At 40.7% G+C, this 20,920-nt stretch overlaps 1 protein-coding gene across 1 annotated transcript in view; it reads right to left on the bottom strand.

Annotated features, from left to right (window-relative positions):
- Positions 1-3,328: 3,328 nt before the first annotated feature.
- The window catches only part of TMEM132C (transmembrane protein 132C), a 613,640-nt gene continuing 596,048 nt past the window's right edge, over positions 3,329-20,920 (bottom strand). Inside the window, exon 9 of the mRNA XM_075833447.1 lies at positions 3,329-4,519. Coding sequence (XP_075689562.1) covers positions 3,341-4,519 — 1,179 coding nt within the window. The 3' untranslated portion in view covers positions 3,329-3,340. The remainder of the gene's footprint in view (positions 4,520-20,920) is intronic.

Here is a 20,920-nt window from a genome sequence, read left to right on the forward strand (position 1 = left end):
ATAGGGATACAGTAGGTCTGCTCTCCTGTTCTGAGGTCTGACCTAGACAGATATATAGAGCGATACAGTTTAAATAAATTGAATAACTTACCCAAACACGGAATTACAAGCTGTCTATGTGTCTGTAGAGAGAACTCGCTAGTTAGTAAAATCTGCTTTTGCGATCGGAAGAGGTCCCAGTGGTGGGACCCCAGCGATCAGAGAATGATCACCTATCCTGTAGATCGGGGATAATTGTTGATTCTGGGACGACCCTTTTAATGATCTGAGATAAATATACAGATCACACTTTTAGTAGTTGTAAGACAGGAGGAAACAAGGCAACTTTAATGACATGAAGTATTTAATCACAATTTTGTATCATTATATATGTATATATATATATATAAATAAATATTACATTCTTCCAGTCTACAATACATTTTATGCATTTGATGTTATCATTCTCATCTATGTTAGCTGATACCGATTTTGATTTCTGATCTAATTTCCATTGTATGTTCTATAACACTGGGATTTGCCCCACTTTTATCCAGGCATTGGGGGAACCTGCACCTGTTAATCCCATGGAACGGAGGAAGGCGGCTATCTTGCTGGTATCCAACTACAAGTCATTAGTATGCCTTGATACCCTCTAGTACAATGGGGTTTGCAGCTTCACAGGTCCTCTAGGTTATCCAAGCCAAGATTATGGATTTTGAGAATAACCAAAAACTTTTCTTTTGCAAAACGGTGGACATTCTGTATTGTATTTTTAGAAAGGCCATGGTTTGTGCTGTAGTGCAACTCAACTTCACTATTCTGGTACCCCAGTACAGAATAGATACATCCCACTGGATATTGATTTCACTGAAAGGTGCTTCACAATTCATGTGCTGCAACTGATAATATTAACATTTTAGCACCAGCAGACAAACTCCCTTTCCCTCACCGCTATATATAATATGTATTACTAATTTATCCCAATGCCTTGTAAATCAAGTATACAACTTGCTTTTAATGGTTTGTATACATAGTGTAAGATTTTGTGTTTGGGCATGATATTGCATTTAACAGATCTCTAAAACTTCCTCTGATGTTAAAGTACAGGGTGGGCCATTTATATGGATACACCTAAATAAAATGGGAATGGTTGATGATATTAACTTCCTGTTTGTGGCACATTAGTATATGGGAGGGGGGAAACTTTTCAAGCTGGGTGTTGACCATGGTGGCCATTTTTAAGTCGGCCATTTTGTATCCAACTTTAGTTTTTTCAATGGAAAGAGGGTCATGTGACACATCAAACTTATCGATAATTTCACAAGAAAAACAATGGTGTGCTTGGTTTTAACGTTACTTTATTCTTTCATGAGTTATTTACAAGTTTCTGACCACTTATAAAATGTGTTTAAAGTGCTGCCCATTGTGTTGGATTGTCAATGCAACCCTCTTCTCCCACTCTTCACACACTGATAGCAACACCGCAGAAGAAATGCTAGCACAGGCTTCCAGTATCCGTAGTTTCAGTTGCTGCACATCTCGTATCTTCAAAGCATAGACAATTGCCTTCAGATGACCCCAAAGATAAAAGTCTAAGGGGGTCAGATCGGGAGGCATTTCTTCTGCGGTGTTGCTATCAGTGTGTGAAGAGTGAGAGAAGAGGGTTGCATTGACAATCCAAAACAATGGGCAGCACTTTGAACACATTTTATAAGTGGTCAGAAACTTGTAAATAACTCATGAAAGAATAAAGTAACGTTAAAATCAAGCACACCATTGTTTTTCTTGTGAAATTCTCGATAAGTTTGATGTGTCACATGACCCTCTTCCCATTGAATAAACTAAAGTTGGATACAAAATGGCCGACTTCAAAATGGCCACCATGGTCAACACCCAGCTTGAAAAGTTTCCCCCCTCCCATATACTAATGTGCCACAAACAGGAAGTTAATATCACCAACCATTCCCATTTTATTTAGGTGTATCCATTAAATGGCCCACCCTGTAGATTGCATTTCTACAAAATGTAACTACGGTCCTCATAAAATACTGGATTATGATCATTGCTGACATGTAGAAATTGGGATTATTCTTATCAGCTGCTGTATGAATGTACAACCCAGTAAGATTTGTGGATGAAGCACAGTCCAAAGCTTCATGCACAAGACCATATTATGGACTGTGTCATACAAATTCATAATACTTTGTAGAATTCTATGGGCCAATACTGTACCTCTGTGTACATTAGATTTTATACATGGCATGCTCCATCAGATGGCATATTACGCAGATATTTTCTCTATAATCAATGCGGCACCATATAGAGCACAAGGGTCCGTAATGAGGAACTCCATGGAATACATGTGCCGTGTGCATGAGCCCTAAACCACCATAGGTAAAAATAATGAGCATTTCCAGAAAAGCAACTTTGTGTGTATATACTGTATATACATTTTCAAATGTTTTAACAACAAGATGCACACAACAAAATCAAGCAACCGTCAAGTAGACAGATGCATTTCCTACGGTGTCTGAGGCAAGTCTCCCTTGGATCAAATATTACACAGTTAATAACTATAGGAGAAATGAATCAAGAAAACATATTATCTTTAAAAAAAACAAATCTGTTATTAAAAGAATACATCAGAGAAACTAAGATTTGCATTGATTTTTGACTTGCCACATGAACATTACAGTTTCTACAATTTTTTTATCAGAATTTCACACTGTAACAATTAACAAAGTAGAATGCATAACACGATTTTCTTCATATTGGGGCTAAATCCACTCCAGTAAGAGGCCATAAAATGACCTAATAAGTGAACTTGGGAAGAGTAATGATGAGCATCTAAATGTGCAATGTAATTAATTGATAATTACTATATAATGTAACTTTCTGAAAATGTGGGCAACACAAAACTGTGTCCCCCACTTCCCTAAATTTTTACATATTTACAGAAAATGGAACAAGCATTAGACTTATTTTTTTACTGGTTTTCTGAAAATATTATGTTACTTCCCATCCTGTAGTTACAATTTCTTAGAAATATAAAACTATTTTTTTTTTTTTTTTGCTAAGTTTAACGTTTTTTTACAAACCATTTTTGGTATGTCCACTTTATTTGTGATTTTTACTTTGTTCTCTCAAGATTTTCACTGTACATTTGACATTCGTTTGCTGAGTTGTTCAGGTTTTAAAATCAGTCCAACTTGTCCTAATGTGGGATTTCTTAGTAAACTAAACTCATTTTGGCATCTATTTTGTCTTTTTCAGTTTGTGTCATAACCTTCTCATCATAACATAAATCCAAAGGCATCAAAATATGGGCCATTTCTCCCCCCCCCCCCCCCTACACAAATTATATTGTATCTTTGAGCTTTTGCATATAGTTTCTGAGGTCCTTAGATTCTCCCAAGTCAATATCTTGGCACACCCACTTAATATCATCCTCATTGGCTGCCAACAATGAGTTGACTGTTGGGCAACTGTCATCAGCTGGGATAGTGGTAAATGTAGTAAATTTTACTCGCTTTCTTTTTGAAGTTGGGGAATGTAGAGGATCATTTTTTTTGTTTTTCATTGCTTTTTCTGTTTCTTCTGTTGGCCCATGAGTTTGACTTTGCACATTCTTCTGAGAGTTACCATTAAAAAGATGATGACTCTCTTCTAAGGTAATTCCTCTATCTATGATAGTAGTATGTTCATCTTGCTGTGGGGATACATCTGGTGTGCTCTCCAATAACTCTGTTTCATTACCTAGCCATACCCAGTCATGAGAGTGAGTCATATTAGCTTGGCCTTCTATTGGCAGCTGTTTGTGCCTGTATTTGAGGGCAAATGTTGCACAGTTTATTAGAAAGACTAATATAGCAAGACAGAAAACACCAAGCAAAGCGTACATTCCTATCTCAAGATCGCTCAGTCCCCTAGGGGCATTTATGAGATCATTATCCTCTATCTCTCCATTGCTTTTTGGTAAGTCCATTTGGCCAGGGAAATTGGTAAAATCTATTGGGATATTTTGCAGAGGACTGTCTTCAGAATGTTTATTGCCATCCATTCTGCCATTTATCACAGATCTCTCTGTGGTGCTTCCTTTTCTTATGGCACTTTTATCACGTTCTAGAAGAGAACCATCAAATCTTCCATCATTACCATAATGATCTGGGTCTGCCACTTTTTGCCTACGGTCACTGGTGTGGTTTTCTATTTCTTCCTCATCATATTCAGCTCCACCTGGAGAAATTGCATCATTTTGCCCAAACTTTACTTTGATATAGCCATTTCCCACGGCAAGAATGCTTTTTCTCTTTGATTTTTGGCAAGCCTCGGAGATCATAAAGTCTATTTTCACCAAAGGACCTTGTCCTTCACCTTCTGCTATTACAATTGGCCACTTTAGTGGACTGCTCTGGTGAGTGGAGACAATGGACTCATCCAATGATGTTGCAGAGATTGTGAACTCTTTAGGATCATAGATATCAAGAGGAGTCACTAAGCCATCACTGAACTGTATCCAGACACTGACCACTGCTTCCTAAAAAAACAAAAAACAAATGAAAAAGCGTTGAATAAATATGAAAACCCACATTCTTATTACATATACCGAAAATAGTAACAAACTTGTATAACTAGCACATTGACATTTCAGTAAGACCAATTCACGAGAGCCATAATGCATAATGCCTTTTTGCATTCATATTATAGCCACTAGACAGTTAAGAATCATTTTAAATGCACTGCTGCTATTAGTTAAGCACCCTCTGAAATTTATTAAAGACATATAGAGACTCCTCGTATAAGCCTTGATTATTTTAAAATATATTTAGATGTCATGAACTTTAAAGAAACCTTTGCAGGAAAACCTAATTTAAAAAATCACCAGTAAATACAAGCCCTTGAGTTATTCTGTTTCCTTGAGGGTTTTTTTTTAATCTGTGAGGCCATTTTGTAGTTCTACCTGCTTGTTTTAAAGGCTATGGACACATTTGCCAAATACTTTTATATATTATATTATTGGTATTGGTGACCTTGAGTTAAAAAAAAGTTGCACAAGGTTTCAGGCCACAATCTCCGTACATTTATTGCCAGACCCCCCCCCCCCCCTCCTATATAGTTTTCAACCTACTGCTAGTTTCAGGCTCTTCTCATGTGGGTAATACATGTTAAATCTGTGACTCCAGGATGATGCTGCCTTCACTAGCTCTGAAGTATCAGCACCGCTTCACTCCTGTACTGCTTTCTCCTATAGCCCATGAGGGTTCTCTAATGCCTTGTGCTGTCAGGCACTGATGTTGAGGAGTGTGTAAACCCCCTTTCTCCTCCTGCAGAAGGAAGACTAATTGGAAAGTGTCTTAATATTACATTTAGGAAGCAATGTCAGTGGAAAGGTGTACATTACATAGTTACATAGTTACATAGTTAGTACGGCTGAAAAAAGACACATGTCCATCAAGTTCAACCAAGGGAAGGGAAAAGGGAAGGAAAAATTTCTACACATAGGAGCTAATATTTTTTTGTTCTAGGAAATTATCTAACCCTTTTTTAAAGCCATCTACTGTCCCTGCTGTGACCAGCTCCTGCGGTAGGCTATTCCATAGATTCACAGTTCTCACTGTAAAGAAGGCTTGTCGCCTCTGCAGCTTGAACCTTTTTTTCCCCAGACGGAGGGAGTGCCCCCTTGTTTTTTGAGGGGGTTTTACAAGGAACAGGATTTCATCATATTTTTTGTATGTGCCATTAATATATTTATATAAGTTAATCATGTCCCCCCTTAGTCGTCTTTTTTCAAGGCTAAATAGGTTTAATTCTTTCAATCTTTCCTCATAACTTAAATTCTCCATGCCCCTAATTAGCTTCGTTGCTCTTCTTTGTATTTTTTCCAACTCCAGGGCATCCTTTCTATGAACTGGAGCCCAGAACTGAACTGCATATTCTAGATGAGGCCTCACTAATGCTTTGTAAAGTGGTAATATTACATCCCTGTCCCGCGAGTCCATGCCTCTTTTAATACACGACAATATCCTGCTGGCCTTTGAAGCAGCTGATTGACACTGCATGCTGTTATTGAGTTTATGATTTACAAGTACACCCAGATCCTTCTCAACAAGTGAATCCGCCAGTGTAGCTCCCCCTAGGACATATGATGCATGCAGGTTGTTGGTACCCAGATGCATAACTTTACATTTATATACATTAAACTTCATCTGCCAAGTGGACGCCCAAACACTTAGTTTGTTTAAATCTGCCTGCAATTCATGAACATCTTCCATAGACTGAACTATATTACATAGCTTGGTGTCATCTGCAAAAATAGAAATAGTGCTATTAATCCCATCCTCTATATCATTAATAAATAAGTTGAATAATAGTGGTCCCAGCACTGAACCCTGGGGTACTCCACTTATAACCGGTGACCATTCAGAGAAGGAATCATTGAGCACAACTCTCTGGATACGGTCCTTGAGCCAATTCTCAATCCAATTACAAACTATATTTTCTAAACCTATAGTCCGTAAGTTACCCATTAGGCGTCTATGGGGGACAGTGTCAAATGCCTTTGCAAAGTCCAAAAACACTAAATCCACAGCGGCCCCTCTGTCTAGACTTCTGCTCACCTCTTCATAAAAACAGATTAGGTTAGTTTGACAACTTCTGTCCTTAGTAAAACCGTGCTGGCTGTCACTTATAATGCTATTTATTGTCACATAATCCTGTATATAGTCCCTCAATAGCCCCTCAAACATTTTCCCCACGATGGATGTTAAGCTTACTGGTCTATAATTACCTGGGGAAGACCTAGAGCCCTTTTTGAAATTAGGCACCACATTTGCGCTGCGCCAGTCCCTTGGCACTATACCAGTCACTAGAGATTCTCTGAATATTATGAAAAGGGGGACAGAAATAACTGAACTAAGCTCTTTAAGAATTCTAGGGTGTAACCCATCTGGTCCCGGGGCCTTGTGCACATTTATTTTATTTAATTTAGCTTGGACCATCTCTACATTCATCCAATTCAGTATATCAACTGATATATTAACAGCACTGGCATCGGCTACATCAGCTGACATAAAGTGACAATAGAAACAACAGCCACTACAGCTTCTATAAAAGTTGAACACGCCGCTTAGTTTACCAAAATCCCTGCTGCTACATTAAATATCTAGGTAGAATTGGTGTCAGATCTCTTGGGGGAAGAACCCTGGTGTAATGACGGGGGGTAGGGAAACGGACAAGTGAGCCCTAGTCTACCCGCCACTCTGTCTCTGCCTACTTGCAACGACCCGCCCTAGGCGACGGGGTACAACTGGGCGGCGGTCCCTGCGCTCAGTAAGTGCACGACAAACACGACAAACATACAAGGGAATACAAGAAAGGGAAAGGGGCAGTTGCTCACGGCAACACCGTGAGCAACCAGAGTGGTGAACGAGCCGAGTCAAGCCAGGAGTGTGCGAGGTACCAAACGAAGAGCAGAAGAGTAGTCAGTAAGCCAGGGTCTGTATGGAGCAGGATCAAAATAGAAGGAGCTGTAGCTGGGCCAGGAAACCACACGAAAAGAATCACAAGCACCGAGGGACAGGAAGGGCAGGCTTAAATGGACCGAGGGCGGGAGCTAGCTGAGTCTGGCCAGGTTGCGATAGGCTCTCCCACTCCTAAGCCTGCCAGCCTGAGTGGTGGAAGCTGGAGTCAGTCTCAGGGATGTAGATTCAGGTGCTGACTGATTAATTATGGGAGTTAACCCCGAAGCTGTGCCTGGCAGATCCTTTACACCTGGAGTTGTTATATTCTTCTTCAATCATACTCCTGGCCTCAGCAATTTATCATTAATCTTAAAAAACAAACATATCAAAACTATAAGGGTCAATGCACACGATGCGTATTACGTGCGGTTTTGGCGCGCTTATTTGCATGTGGCAAAACCGCAGCATAATACAGTACCAGCATAGACAATGCGATCCCAGGGAATCTCATGTCCACGCTGCACTATTTTTCGAGACGTAAATTGACCCGCGTTGCGTACTTTCGAAACCGCAGCATGTCAATTTATCTCGTGATTCCGCTTGCAAATTCTATTCCTGTAGTTCTACAGAAATATGCAGCAAAACTTAATTAAAAACTGCACCGAAAAACACATCAATAAAAGCACCTTCAGGTAAGTTTTTTTCCTGCAAATTTCTTGCACTTTCCTGCGGTTTTGCTGCGTGTGAAAACACGCAGCAAAATACACAACGTGTGCATGTAGCCTAATAGAAGAAACAGTTTCGCTATCTGAGCGATCTGTCCAGATATGAAATTGTACATTGCAGAACTTCCAAACTACAGTATAGCACTCACAGAGATGCCTAAATGTTACATATTTACATGGACTTTAATATCACGTTTCATACACCTATGAACTCATAAATACCATATTAGAACTTTAATAAGCCAAGACATATCAGCACATTTACTTTCTTTTTATCTAGCAAATTTTATGGTATGGATTTTGTTCTTGGAGCACAGAATGTGAAAAGGGCGCACTTAAATCCAGGGAAAATTAAAAACAATAAAATATTTTCTGGAAAACAAGCTCCAGACTGTAAAAATAGATCTCAAGATAACTGCAGTTTGTATTAGTTATTAGGCTGGATTCACACGACCATGTTCGGTCCGTAAAGGACGGAAAGTATTTTGGCTGGAAGTCCCGGACCGGACACACTGCAGGGAGCTGGGCTCCTAGCATCATACTTATGTACGATGCTAGGAGTCCCTGCCTCGCTGCAGGACAACTGTCCCGTACTGTAATCATGTTTTCAGTATGGGACAGTAGTTCCACGGAGAGGCAGGGACTCCTAGCGTCGTACATAACTATGATGCTAGGAGCCCGTCTCCCTGCAGTGTGTTTGGTCCGGGACTTGCGGCCGAAATACGTTGCGTCCTTTACAGACGGAACATGCTCGTGTGAATCCAGCCTTAGGCCTTATTCACACGAAAGTGTGCGTTTTGCGCGCGCAAAAAATGCTGTGTTTTTTGCGCGTTGCAGTTGCGTGTGTCATCAGTATGTGCTGCATGGCTGAATGATTTTCACGCATATGCCATGCTTATGACACGCGGTTTAGAAGTTTTGAAAAATAAATGAAGGAAGTGCTTTTATTTTTTCCTTAATTTCTTTATCTACTTTTGCGCGAATCAGGCGCGTCACACAGAAGTGCTTCCATGTGCCATGCACGATTTGACTTCAATGGGTGCGTGATGCGCGAAAAATGGCCAAGTATAGGACATGTCGTGAGTTTTACGCAGTGGACATACGCTGCGTGAAAATCATGGACTGTGTGAATGACGCCATTCACTAACATAGGTCCGTGTGATTTTCACGCGCGTATCACGGACGTAATACACGTTCGTGTGAATAAGGCCTTAGGCTGCTTGATCTTGTTGTGTGTAAGTGTCTACTTATGGGCTTGTCCAGACGTAATGGAATTGCTGCAGAAAATTTCTGCAGCAATTCCGCAGAAACTAGCAGAAATTCCGCTGCGTAAAAACCGCACCATTTCATGTGTTTTTTTACTGCAGAAAATGGTGCAAATTTTTCTGCGTTCTTTCAATGGTGGGAGATGGTGATATCTCCTCTGAAAAACGCAGCAATTCAGTCCACTTTCCGCAGCAGGAATTGACATCCTGCGGTACGAAAAATTCTCACCGGAGGTGAATTTCTGGTTGGAAATTTTACGCAGCATGTGGATGAGATTTGTTAAATCTCACCCCCTTTGCTGCTACTGTATTCTGCTGCGTACTTTCTGTCCGCAAAATCGTTACGTGTGGACAAGCCCTAAAGCAGATCCCGTTAATCACCAATGTAACCAATGAAAGGGTTCTATCCTCAGTAATTCAAAGGTGCAAGTATTGGTATGTGATATGCACTGGAATGCATCCAAGTCCTCTTTTCCAATCAGATGCACTTAGAGGGTCCATGTGCTATCTACTTCCAGTTGGGTATAACCATTTCATTTTTTTAGGCTCATCAATATTTGAATAAGTCTTTGCAGCTCAATAGAGCTGGTATATGGCCTCTAGTTTTCTCTGGTTTCCAAATGGAAAATGCAGTTGGGGCAATTGATAAAAATAGGCTCTAACTTCATATTTCATATTTATGCATAAATGCTGATTACAATGTATATATATATATATATATATATATATATATATATATATATATATATACATACACCCTACCGTTCAAAAGTTTAGGGTCACTTAAAAATTTCCTTATTTTTTAAAGAAAAGCACAGTTTTTTTCAATGAAGATAACGTTAAATTAATCAGAAATACACTCTATACATTGTTAATGTGCTAAATGACTATTCTAGCTGCAAACGTCTGGTTTTTAATGCAATATCTACATAGGTGTATAGAGGCTCATTTCCAGCAACCATCACTCCAGTGTTCTAATAGTACATTGTGTTTGCTAACTGTGTTAGAAGGCTAATGGATGATTAGAAAACACTTGAAAACCCTTGTGCAATTATGTTAGCACCGCTGTAAACAGTTTTGCTGTTTAGAGGAGCTATAAAACTGACCTTCCTTTGAGCTAGTTGAGAATCTGGAGCATTACATTTGTGGGTTCGATTAAACTCTCAAAATGGCTAGAAAAAGAGAGCTTTCATGTGAAACTCGACAGTCTATTCTTGTTCTTAGAAATGAAGGCTAATCCATGCGAGAAATTGCCAAGAAACTGAAGATTTCCTACAATACAACGGTGTGTACTACTCCCTTCAGAGGACAGCACACACAGGCTCTAACCAGAGTAGAAAGAGAAGAAGTGGGAGGCCCCGCTGCACAACTAAGCAACAAGACAAGTACATTAGAGTTTCTAGTTTGAGAAATAGACACCTCACAGGTCCTCAACTGGCAGCTTCATCAAATAGTACCCGCAAAACGCCAGTGTCAATGTCTACAGTGAAGAGGCGACTCCGGGATGCTGGCCTTCAGGTCAGAGTGGCAAAGAAAAAGCCATATCTGAGACTGGCTAATAAAAGGAAAAGATTAATATGGGCAAAAGCACACAGACATTGGACAGAGGAAGATTGGAATAAAGTGTTATGGACAGACGAATCGAAGTTTGAGGTGTTTAGATCACACAGAAGAACATTTGTGAGACGCAGAACAACTGAAAAGATGCTGGAAGAGTGCCTGACGCCATCTGTCAAGCATGGTGGAGGTAATGTGATGGTCTGGGGTTGCTTTGGTGCTGGTAAAGTGGGAGATTTGTACATGGTAAAAGGGATTTTGAATAAGGAAGGCTATCACTCCATTTTGCAACGCCATGCCATACCCTGTGGACAGTGCTTGATTGGAGCCAATTTCATCCTACAACAGGACAATGACCCAAAGCACACCTCCAAATTATGCAAGAACTATTTAGGGAAGAAGCAGGCAGCTGGTATTCTATCTGTAATGGAGTGGCCAGCGCAGTCACCAGACCTAAACCCCATAGAGCTGTTGTGGGACCGTATGCTTGACAGTATGGTACGCAAGAAGTGCCCATCAAGCCAATCCAACTTGTGGGAGGGGCTTCTGGAAGCATGGGGTGAAATTTCTCCCGATTACCTCAGCAAATTTACAGCTAGAAAGCAAAGTTTGAAGGAGAAAATTATTATTTGAAATAAAAATCATTATTTCTAACCTTGTCAATGTCTTGAGTATATTTTCTAGTCATTTTGCAACTCATTTGAAAACACAAAATTGTCTGGTTGACCCCAAACTTTTGAACGATAGTGTTTGTATATATATATATATATATATATATATATATATAAATATATATATGTGCATTCATTGTTTTAGATATATATATATATATATATATATATATAGATATAGATATATCATTCAGCCATAACATTAAAACCACTGACAGATGAAATGAATAACATTGGCTATTATCTTGTAACGATTGCACGTATCAAGGCGTGGGATATATTAGGCAGAAGGTGAACAGTCAGTTCTTGAAGTTGCTGTGTTTGAAGCAGTAAAAATGGGCAACCGTAAGGATCTGAGCTATTGACAAAGGCCAAATTATTAAAGCTAGACGACTGTTTCAGAGCATCTCCAAAATGGCGGTTCTTGTGGCTGGTATGCAGTGGTAAGTACCTACCAAAAGTGGTATATGGAAGGACAATCAGTGAACCAATCTCAGGGTCATAAGCGCCTAAGGCTCATTGATGCGTGTGAGGAGTGAAGGTCAGCCTTCTGGTCCAATCAGAGGCAATTTGTGCTACTGCAGCACAAATTGCTGAAAAAGTTAAAGAGATTGTTCAACCCCATTAATTTGTATGAAATAGCTTCCAATGGTGTAAAATAGCAAAAGAAGTAATACTCACCTTATCAATCCCCTGCCGCTCCTGTTCCACTGCCTCCCATGTTCCCCATCGGTCTCTGTACTTCCTGCTCCAGAGATAAAGTGTTGACATGACATGTAACCTCAGTGGTGTCGACACGTCGTCATGTCACCGCTACAGCCAGTGATTGACACGTCATTGCTGGAGCAGAGAGAACAGAGATCGGTGGGTGGGGAACCTGGTAAGCAGTGGTGCAGGAGAGGCAGGGGATTGATAAGGTGAGTGTTACTTCTTTTATTATTTTACATTACTGGAAGCTCTTTTAAAAAAAAATAAATCATGGATTTGGCTATGAAAGGTGTCAGAATACAGTGCATCAGAGCTTGTTTTCTTTGGCGCTGCATAGCTGCAGACTAGTGAGACTTCCGATGCTGATCCCTGTCCACTGCCAGAAGTGCCCACAATAGGCACGTGAGAATTAGAACTGGACCATGGAGCAATAGGAGAAGGTAGCCTGGTCTGATGAATCATGTTTTCTTGTACATTATATGGATGGCCGGGTTCATGTGCCTCACTTACCTAGGAAAGAGATGCCACTATCGGAAGAAGGCAAGCTGGCAGAGGGAGTGTGATGCTCTGAACAATGTTCAAACTTGCGTCCTGGCATCCATGTGGATGTTATTTTGACATGTACTATCTACCTAAACATTGTTACACCCTTTCATAGCAAAAGTATTCCCTAATGGCATTGGTCCCTTTCAGCAGGATAATGCACCCTGTCACTATGCAAAAATTGTTCTGGAATGGTTTGGGAAACATGACAAAGAGATCAAAGTGTTGACTTGGACTCCAAAGTCTCCAGATCTTAATCCAATGGAACATTTGTGGGATGTGCTGGAAAAACAAGTCCGATCCATGGAGCCCCCCCCTTGCGGGACTTAAAGGAACTGCTGCTAACGTCTTGGTGCTAGATACCACAGGACACCTTCAGAGGTCTTGTGGAGTCCATGCCTCGACAAGTCAGAGCTGTCTTGGCGGCACGAGGGGGACCTACACAACGTATATACAGTATATGTATGTATATATATATATATATATATATATATATATATACATATATATATAGTTTAAAAGTTCACATAATGCTTAGCATCAAACAGTTTTCTTTCTATCTTTATCCAGCATATTGCTGGCTCTGAGACTGCTATACATTTAGTACATTTATCTCAAGATTTATCTCCATTTGTCACTGTGCACTATTGACATTTAAGCATTGATACATTATCCATTCAGTTAGAGTATTAGGAGTCAATATCAGTTCGGGTATAATATGTAATTAAAACAAACCCTTCTTGTCAAAATAATTAACACATTTATAAAGTGGTCTTGTCAATACTACATTTCCAATTAATTATTTTACAATTCCAAGGAAAATTAAAGAACACAATGAAGAAGAGGTAGATTGTAGTTGGCCAGTATTCTAAGTAAAACGTATGAGGCCAGGATATAGGGGGTATCCAGCTATTTTCTCTAAACTATTTCAACTATTTAAAGATTTGTCAAAAGACACGGATTTTGAGAAAATAATTGCTTTAAAATTGATGTTTTCGATTAAAACATTTACTCAGGCACAACTCTTATGAAAAAACAAAAACAAAATCAGGAGTTCATACATACTTCAGAAGTCTAAATTCACGCACATGTGTATACAAAACTGTCAAAACTGCCAGTATGCAACAGCTGAGTTTTTCATGCAAATGTTATGAAAGCATGAACTATACAAAGTAAAAAAGTTATTTTTTTTAAACAAAAACTATATCTTTCCAGTAAGGGCGTGTTCACATCAGCATTGGTTTCCATTCATGGGTTCCATCAGATCTTTTCATCGGAGGAACCCATGACCGGAAAAGGCGAATGGAAACCATAGCTTCCGTTTGCATTACCATTGATTTCAATGGTAATGCTTCCATTGCAAATTGTTTCCGTTTGTCTCCGTTCTCCGTTGAAATCAATGGTAATGCAAACGTAAACTATCGTTTCCACTTGCCTATTCGTTCATGGGTTCCTCTGACGGAAAAGTCTGACAGTACCCATGAATGGAAGGGTGACGCTGCTGTGAACACACCCAAAGTAGAGATCTATGCAAAATTATTATTTAGCCACCAAACTTTTATACAATCCCGCTGCTATGTTCAAATTCAATTATTTGCATAATCCTAGCAAAATATACATGAAAGTTCAAGTATCTACGTATATACTTATAAACTTTATGTATACATAATTTATAATTCTTAAACTATCCCTAATCTTCCATATTACCCTATAATACAGTAACTCTCTAAATGTAATCCGTAATTGCCAATCCCTGACCTAATTTATAATCATAACCACATAAAGTGCAGGTTAGTATACTTTACTCAAAGATTCTGCGAGAATCCATGAGAAACAAAACTGTGGCATGCTTAAATCCATGCCTTATTACAGGGGTCTTCTGGTATTCTACCCTAGAAATACTGTATTGCGTCTAGAAAAGCGTATACAGTTTCTCAGAGAGGCACCACAACGTGGCACACGAGGCGCCTACGAGTCCATAATATGGACTTGTGGTGCACTCTCGATATTGCCACGCTTGCCCATGTACACCGCATTACAGTGTGTGTGAGGTCTTATTTCTGGAACGAATGTCGACAGTCAGTGTGAGGAAATTACATTTCTGATTAACTGAAATTGGCCATTTTTTGCAGTTCTTCTTCTGCACTGAAGTGTCAGGGAACTTAAATACTCCCACTTTTAATAAGAGTATTTCCATTAATATTATTATATTAGACAATTCAGCTGTTTGTTTCTTACATTCACTACAATGAAAGATATAATGGAGTTATCATACAACCTCTTCACAGGAGTGGTGGATCGGGCACACAGGTTCTCATCAACAGTGGTTGTGCTGCCACCGATCAGACATTTATGTCATATCCTATTGATATGCCATAAATGTTTATGATGGTAAAACCCTTTTAAGATGGGCACAAATGTGGAGCTCCACTTTCTAAGCCCTCAACATTTACCTAGAATGTCATATTGGTAACAAGATAAAAATAAAAAATACATTTAGTTTTAGCTTACTCAAGCATTTCATTTTATTCTATAGTGAACTATAAGGTTATCTGTAATATTTTTTAAATTACATTTATTAAGTATTTACAGTTTATTCATATGTAGTTATTTATCTATTTTTTGAGCTATGCAGTTTTCTGTATTACTTATATGGAAGTGCCGCTACTTATCTAAAGACATGTTTAGATGGTTTTGCATGTGATTTGTTGTATCAAGGTCTATGTAGTAGTCCATATCTGCTGCTAAATAACAACACATGGCCAACCCCACGATTCCTCAAATATCAACTTCTTAGTTACAATGAAACAATCGGTATCCTCTATTGACTGGACAAGCCGTAAGCGGTTGCTTTCTAAAGGTAACTGCCTGAAATAAAATCCGACAATGTTATTTCCAATCAAGTAAAATGAGATGTAGCTGTTTAGTAATTAACAAACACCATTATCTGTCAGTCCTTCCTATAAGTGATCAGGACGAGGGCAGGATTTCTTTTTCCCTCTTTAGATAAGCTGTCTCCAATCCATCTTGATCTGTTGATAGTAATTGGAGAACCTTGTCAGGAACCGGACTAAATTTATCGACGTGGTTTGCAGGATTTTGCAGAAGCAGCTCGCTGAAGGACACTGCAGTAAATCTCTACAACCATTTATCTTCACTTTTAACCATTTGAAATTTTTAATTGGGAATACTTTTGAGGAATTGGCAAATAATGTCAAAATGTTTTAAAACATTTATATGCAGGGCTCTATTTTTTAATAACAGGTAACATAGTGGTTAGCAAGACCAACTAATAAAACCATATAAAAATAGCACAGATAAATATACATCTCCACATGCATTAGGGTATGTGCACACGTAGTGACCAAAAACGTCTGAAAATACGGAGCTGTTTTCAAGGGAAAACAGCCCCTGATTTTCAGACGTTTTTTGAGCAACTCGCGTTTTTCGCGGCGTTTTTCGCAGCGTTTTATACGTCCGTTTTTGGAGCTGTTTTCATTGGAGTCTATGAGAAAACGGCTCCAAAAACGTCCAAAGAAGTGTCCTGCACTTCTTTGACGAGGCAGTCATTTTACGCGTCGTCATTTGACAGCTGTCATACGACGACGGGTAAATTACAGGTTGTCTGCACAGTACATCGGCAAACCCATTCAAATGAATGGGCAGATGTTTGCCGACGTATTGTAGCCCTATTTTCAGGCGTAAAACGAGGCATAATACGCCTCGTTTACGCCTGAAAATAGGTCGTGTGAACCCAGCCTAAACGAATTCTGAGGCAGATTTTTTCTGCCTGCAGTAAACTCTGTGTGAACAATTTAGGGGCTGCATTTTTTTGTGCAATGTGATAACTGACTGGTTTAAAGCAGTTGTATATCTCGGCTTTCTTCAAGAAATCGCATCACACCTGTCAATGGATTATTTCTGGTATACAATTTAGCTCCGTTGAAGTAAAGGGACGGGTGTGACACTGTTTTTGGAAGAAAGCAGACATGTTTTTTTTCAATCCTGTACAACTCCTTTATGGCAGGGCCACACCTACCATGAAGCGAGACAAGCATCTCGCCTTAGACAGCAGCCGGCAGCATCTCAGAGGTGGCAGCATGGCAGGTAAGAACTGCTACCAAGGCTCCTTCCACTCAACAGCAGCTGAAAGGTGTGCTGCTACCTTAATAAACCTCCCCTGTGCTCCTCTTCATTTATAATCCCCTTCCCTCTGTGCTCCTCTTCACTTATAATCCCCTTCCCCCTGTGCTCCTCTTCACTTATAATCCCCTTCCACCTGTGCTCCTCTTCATTTATAATCCCCTTCCCCTGTGCCCCTCTTCATTTATTATCCCCTTCCCCCTGTGCTTCTCTTCATTTATAATCCCCTTCCCCCTGTGCTTCTCTTCATTTATAATCCCCTTCCCCCTGTGATCCTCCTCATTTATAATCCCCTTCCCCGTGCTCCTCTTCACTTATAATCCCCTTCCCCCTGTGCTCCTTTTTCACTTTTTTTTCTTGAGGTCTGTCTTTGCTATAAGGGGTTTTCCACCTGTGCTCCTCTTCATTTATAATCCCCTTCGTCCTGTGCTTCTCTTCATTTATAATCCCATTCCCTCTGTGCTCCTCCTCATTTATAATCCCCTTCCCCCTGTGCTCCTCCTCATTTATAATCCCCTTCCCCCTGTGCTCCTTTCTCAATTTTTTTTCTTCAGGTCTGTCTTTGCTATAAGGGGTTTTCCACCTGTGCTCCTCTTCATTTATAATCCCCTTCCCCCTGTGCTCCTCTTCACTTATAATCCCCTTCCCTCTGTGCCCCTCTTTACTTATAATCCCCTTCCCTCTGTGCCCCTCTTTACTTATAATCCCCTCCCCCTGTGCTCTTCTTCATTTATAATCCCCTTCCCCCTGTGCTTCTCTTCATTTATAATCCCCTTCCCCATGTGCTCCTTTTTCACGTTTTTTTCTTGAGGTCTTTCTTTGCTATAAGGGGTTTTCCCATGAGAGACATTTATGACATATCCACGGGATATGTCATAAATGTCAAATAGATGGAAGTCCCATCATCTCAGGGACCCGCACCTATCTCCAGAATGGGGCCCCCTAAACCCCGTTCTGCCGCTCTGTGTTGTAGCTGAATCAGATGAAATCTGACCATAAAAAAGTTTGTATAGTCGTGAGCTACACCGTTTCTTTAAGTCCCATAGAATTGAATGGTAGTTATGTAACTGCCATTCACTACTATGTCGGGGCCCTGTTCTAGAGATAGGTGCGGGTCCAAGAGGTGGACCCGCATCTATCTGACATTTATGACATATCCTGTGGATATCCTAGTGGATATGTCATAAAACCCCTTTAACCCCTTCACGCTCAGTGACGTACCATTCCGTCATGCTGACCGCACCGTTCGCGCTCAGTGACGGAATAGTACGTCACGGGGAAAATGCATCGCTATTTTTCGCCGGCGCGTTCACGAGCTGTGACAGCTGCTGTTTCGGACAGCAGGCTATCACAGCTCAATACGCCGGGACCTGTCGTGATGGTCCCGCCTCCTCGATCGCCGCTATTGGTCAGTCAGTGAATAACTGTCCAATAGCAGTGATCGGTCTCTTCACTTCCTCTCCCCGACATCACATCCTGCTGCAACCGCCCTGAACGCCTTTGTTGGAGATAGCGAGGCATTCAGAGCGGTTATGAGAATAGAGAGAGAAGAGCAAAGTGCAAAAAAAGTAAAAAAAATAAAACTTTTTTTTGCTTATTTCTGCTTCCCACCTCCCCCATCCACTACCCACTCCTGTACCCTTCCTCCTTGTGTTTCCCCCACCTTTTTGGTCAGTGATCTCCTATCACTGACCACTTCTTAGTCTTCAGGACCAATGTCTTGGTCCTTGGGGATTATTTTTTTCTTTTTTTTCTTTATAAAATATATAAAACAAAAAAATATATAAAAATGTAAAAAAATAAATAAAATTTGTTTGTTTAGACAATTTAACTGGTTAGTTTAGTATTAGAGTTAGTTAGTGTCAGGGAACCATCAAAAAGCATAGTTAGGTTTATCTTTAGGGAATTTATCGTCAGGAATCCGTCAACATAGTAAGATCTAGCATTACGGGTCCATCACCGTAGTTAGGTTTAGCGTCAGGGAAGCTCGGAATAATCTAGTTAGGTTTAGTTTCAGGCACCCGTCACCGTAGTTAGGTTTAGTGTCAGGGAAGCTCGGAATAATCTAGTTAGGTTTAGTGTCAGAGAATAGTCACCGTAGTTAGATTTAGTCTCAGGGAAGTTCAAATAAAATCTAGTTAGGTTTAGTGTTAGGAACCCTCGCCTTAGTTAGGTTTAGTCTCAGGGAAGCCCACTCGTTCTATAAAAACACCAATTTTTTTAGCTGGTTTAGATAGCAGCCTATTGCTTCTAGTTAGGGAAGCAAACAAACATGTCCCAACGGACATTTACTGCCGAAGAGGCATATTAATTTCTTGCCTCCGACACAGACTCGTCGGATGGTGAGACTCCGTTTTATTTATCCACCTCCTCATCCAGTGATGAAGAACAGGAACACCCTAGGAGACTACAGTTGAAACACCTGAGCAAAATGACCCCGCCGCAGTTGAAACCCCCAAGCGAAGTGACCCCTCCGCAGTTGAAACCCCAGAGTGACGTGACCCCATTTGGACCCCCACACCAGACATTTATGAGCCCCAAATCCCTGAGTACACGGGCAGCCCGGGGATCAAATTTAATACGGCAGAGCTCAGTGAAATTGACTTTTTCAAGTTCTTCTTCACTGATGACTTTATAGAGCTTATGGTTTCCCAGTCAAATTTATATGCCCAACAGTATATTACTAAGAACCCCACATCATTTTATGCCCAATCCCACAGGTGGACCCCTGTAGATGCAACAGAGTTGGGCAAGTTCTGGCGACTTCACTTGAAAATGGGGCTTCTGAAAAAGCCGTCCATTTGGACCTACTGGAGCACGGACATCTTATACCACACCCGATGTACCGTATGGCCATGTTCAGGATGCGTTATGAGGCAATACTTTGCGTCTTACATTATACTGATAATGAGCAGTGCCCACCCCGAGATTACCCCAGTTTTGACCGTTTGTATAAACTGAGACCCCTATTAGACCATTTCAGTGCCCGGTTTGCCCAAGCATACACCCCTGAGAAGTGTATTTCTGTTGATGAGTCCCTGGTACATTTTAAAGGGAGGCTTCAATTCCGCCAGTACCTGCCGAGTAAGAGGGCAAGGTATGGCGTGAAGATGTATAAGCTGTGCGAGAGTGCATTAGGGTATACGTACAAATTTAGGATATATGAAAGGACGGATAGCAGTATTCAGCCCCCAGAATGCCCCTCCCCCTTACTGGGAGTTAATGCAAAAATTGTGTGGGATTTGGTGCACCCACTGCTGGACCAGGGTTACCGCCTCTACCTGGATAATTTTTATACCAGCGTCCCACTCTTCAAGTGCCTCGCTTCCAGAAGTACTGCGGCATGTGGCACTGCTAGAAGAAATCTGAGAGGCCTCCCTAATACTCTGCTTGGGCAAACACTCAGAAGGGGTGAGAGCAGGGCACATTCTAGCAGCAACATATTGTGTGTCAAGTACAAGGACAAGAGAGATGTCCTTGTATTGACCACAATACATGGCCACACCAGTATCCATGTACCAGTACGAGGTACCAGTACAGAGACCCCCAAACCAGACTGCATCCTGGACTACAATAGGTACATGGTAGGGGTGGACTTGTCAGATCAAGTCCTGAAGCCCTACAATTCCATGCGGAAATTGAGGGTGTGGTATAAGAAACTGGCCGTGCACATCATACAGATGGTATTGTGCAATGCGTATGTACTACGTCGATGTGCAGGCCAGAGGTGAACTTTCCTGGAATTTAAAGAGGTGGTTATCAAGAACCTAATCTTTAGGGACCAAGAAGAGGGGGCACCCAGTTCTTCTGAAAACGAGGCCAGATGCATCGTACGAGGGCAACACTTTCCAGGAGAAGTTCCCCAA

This window comes from Rhinoderma darwinii, chromosome 1 (genome assembly GCF_050947455.1).
Source record: "Rhinoderma darwinii isolate aRhiDar2 chromosome 1, aRhiDar2.hap1, whole genome shotgun sequence".
In the NCBI taxonomy this organism is placed as follows: Eukaryota; Metazoa; Chordata; class Amphibia; order Anura; family Rhinodermatidae; genus Rhinoderma; species Rhinoderma darwinii.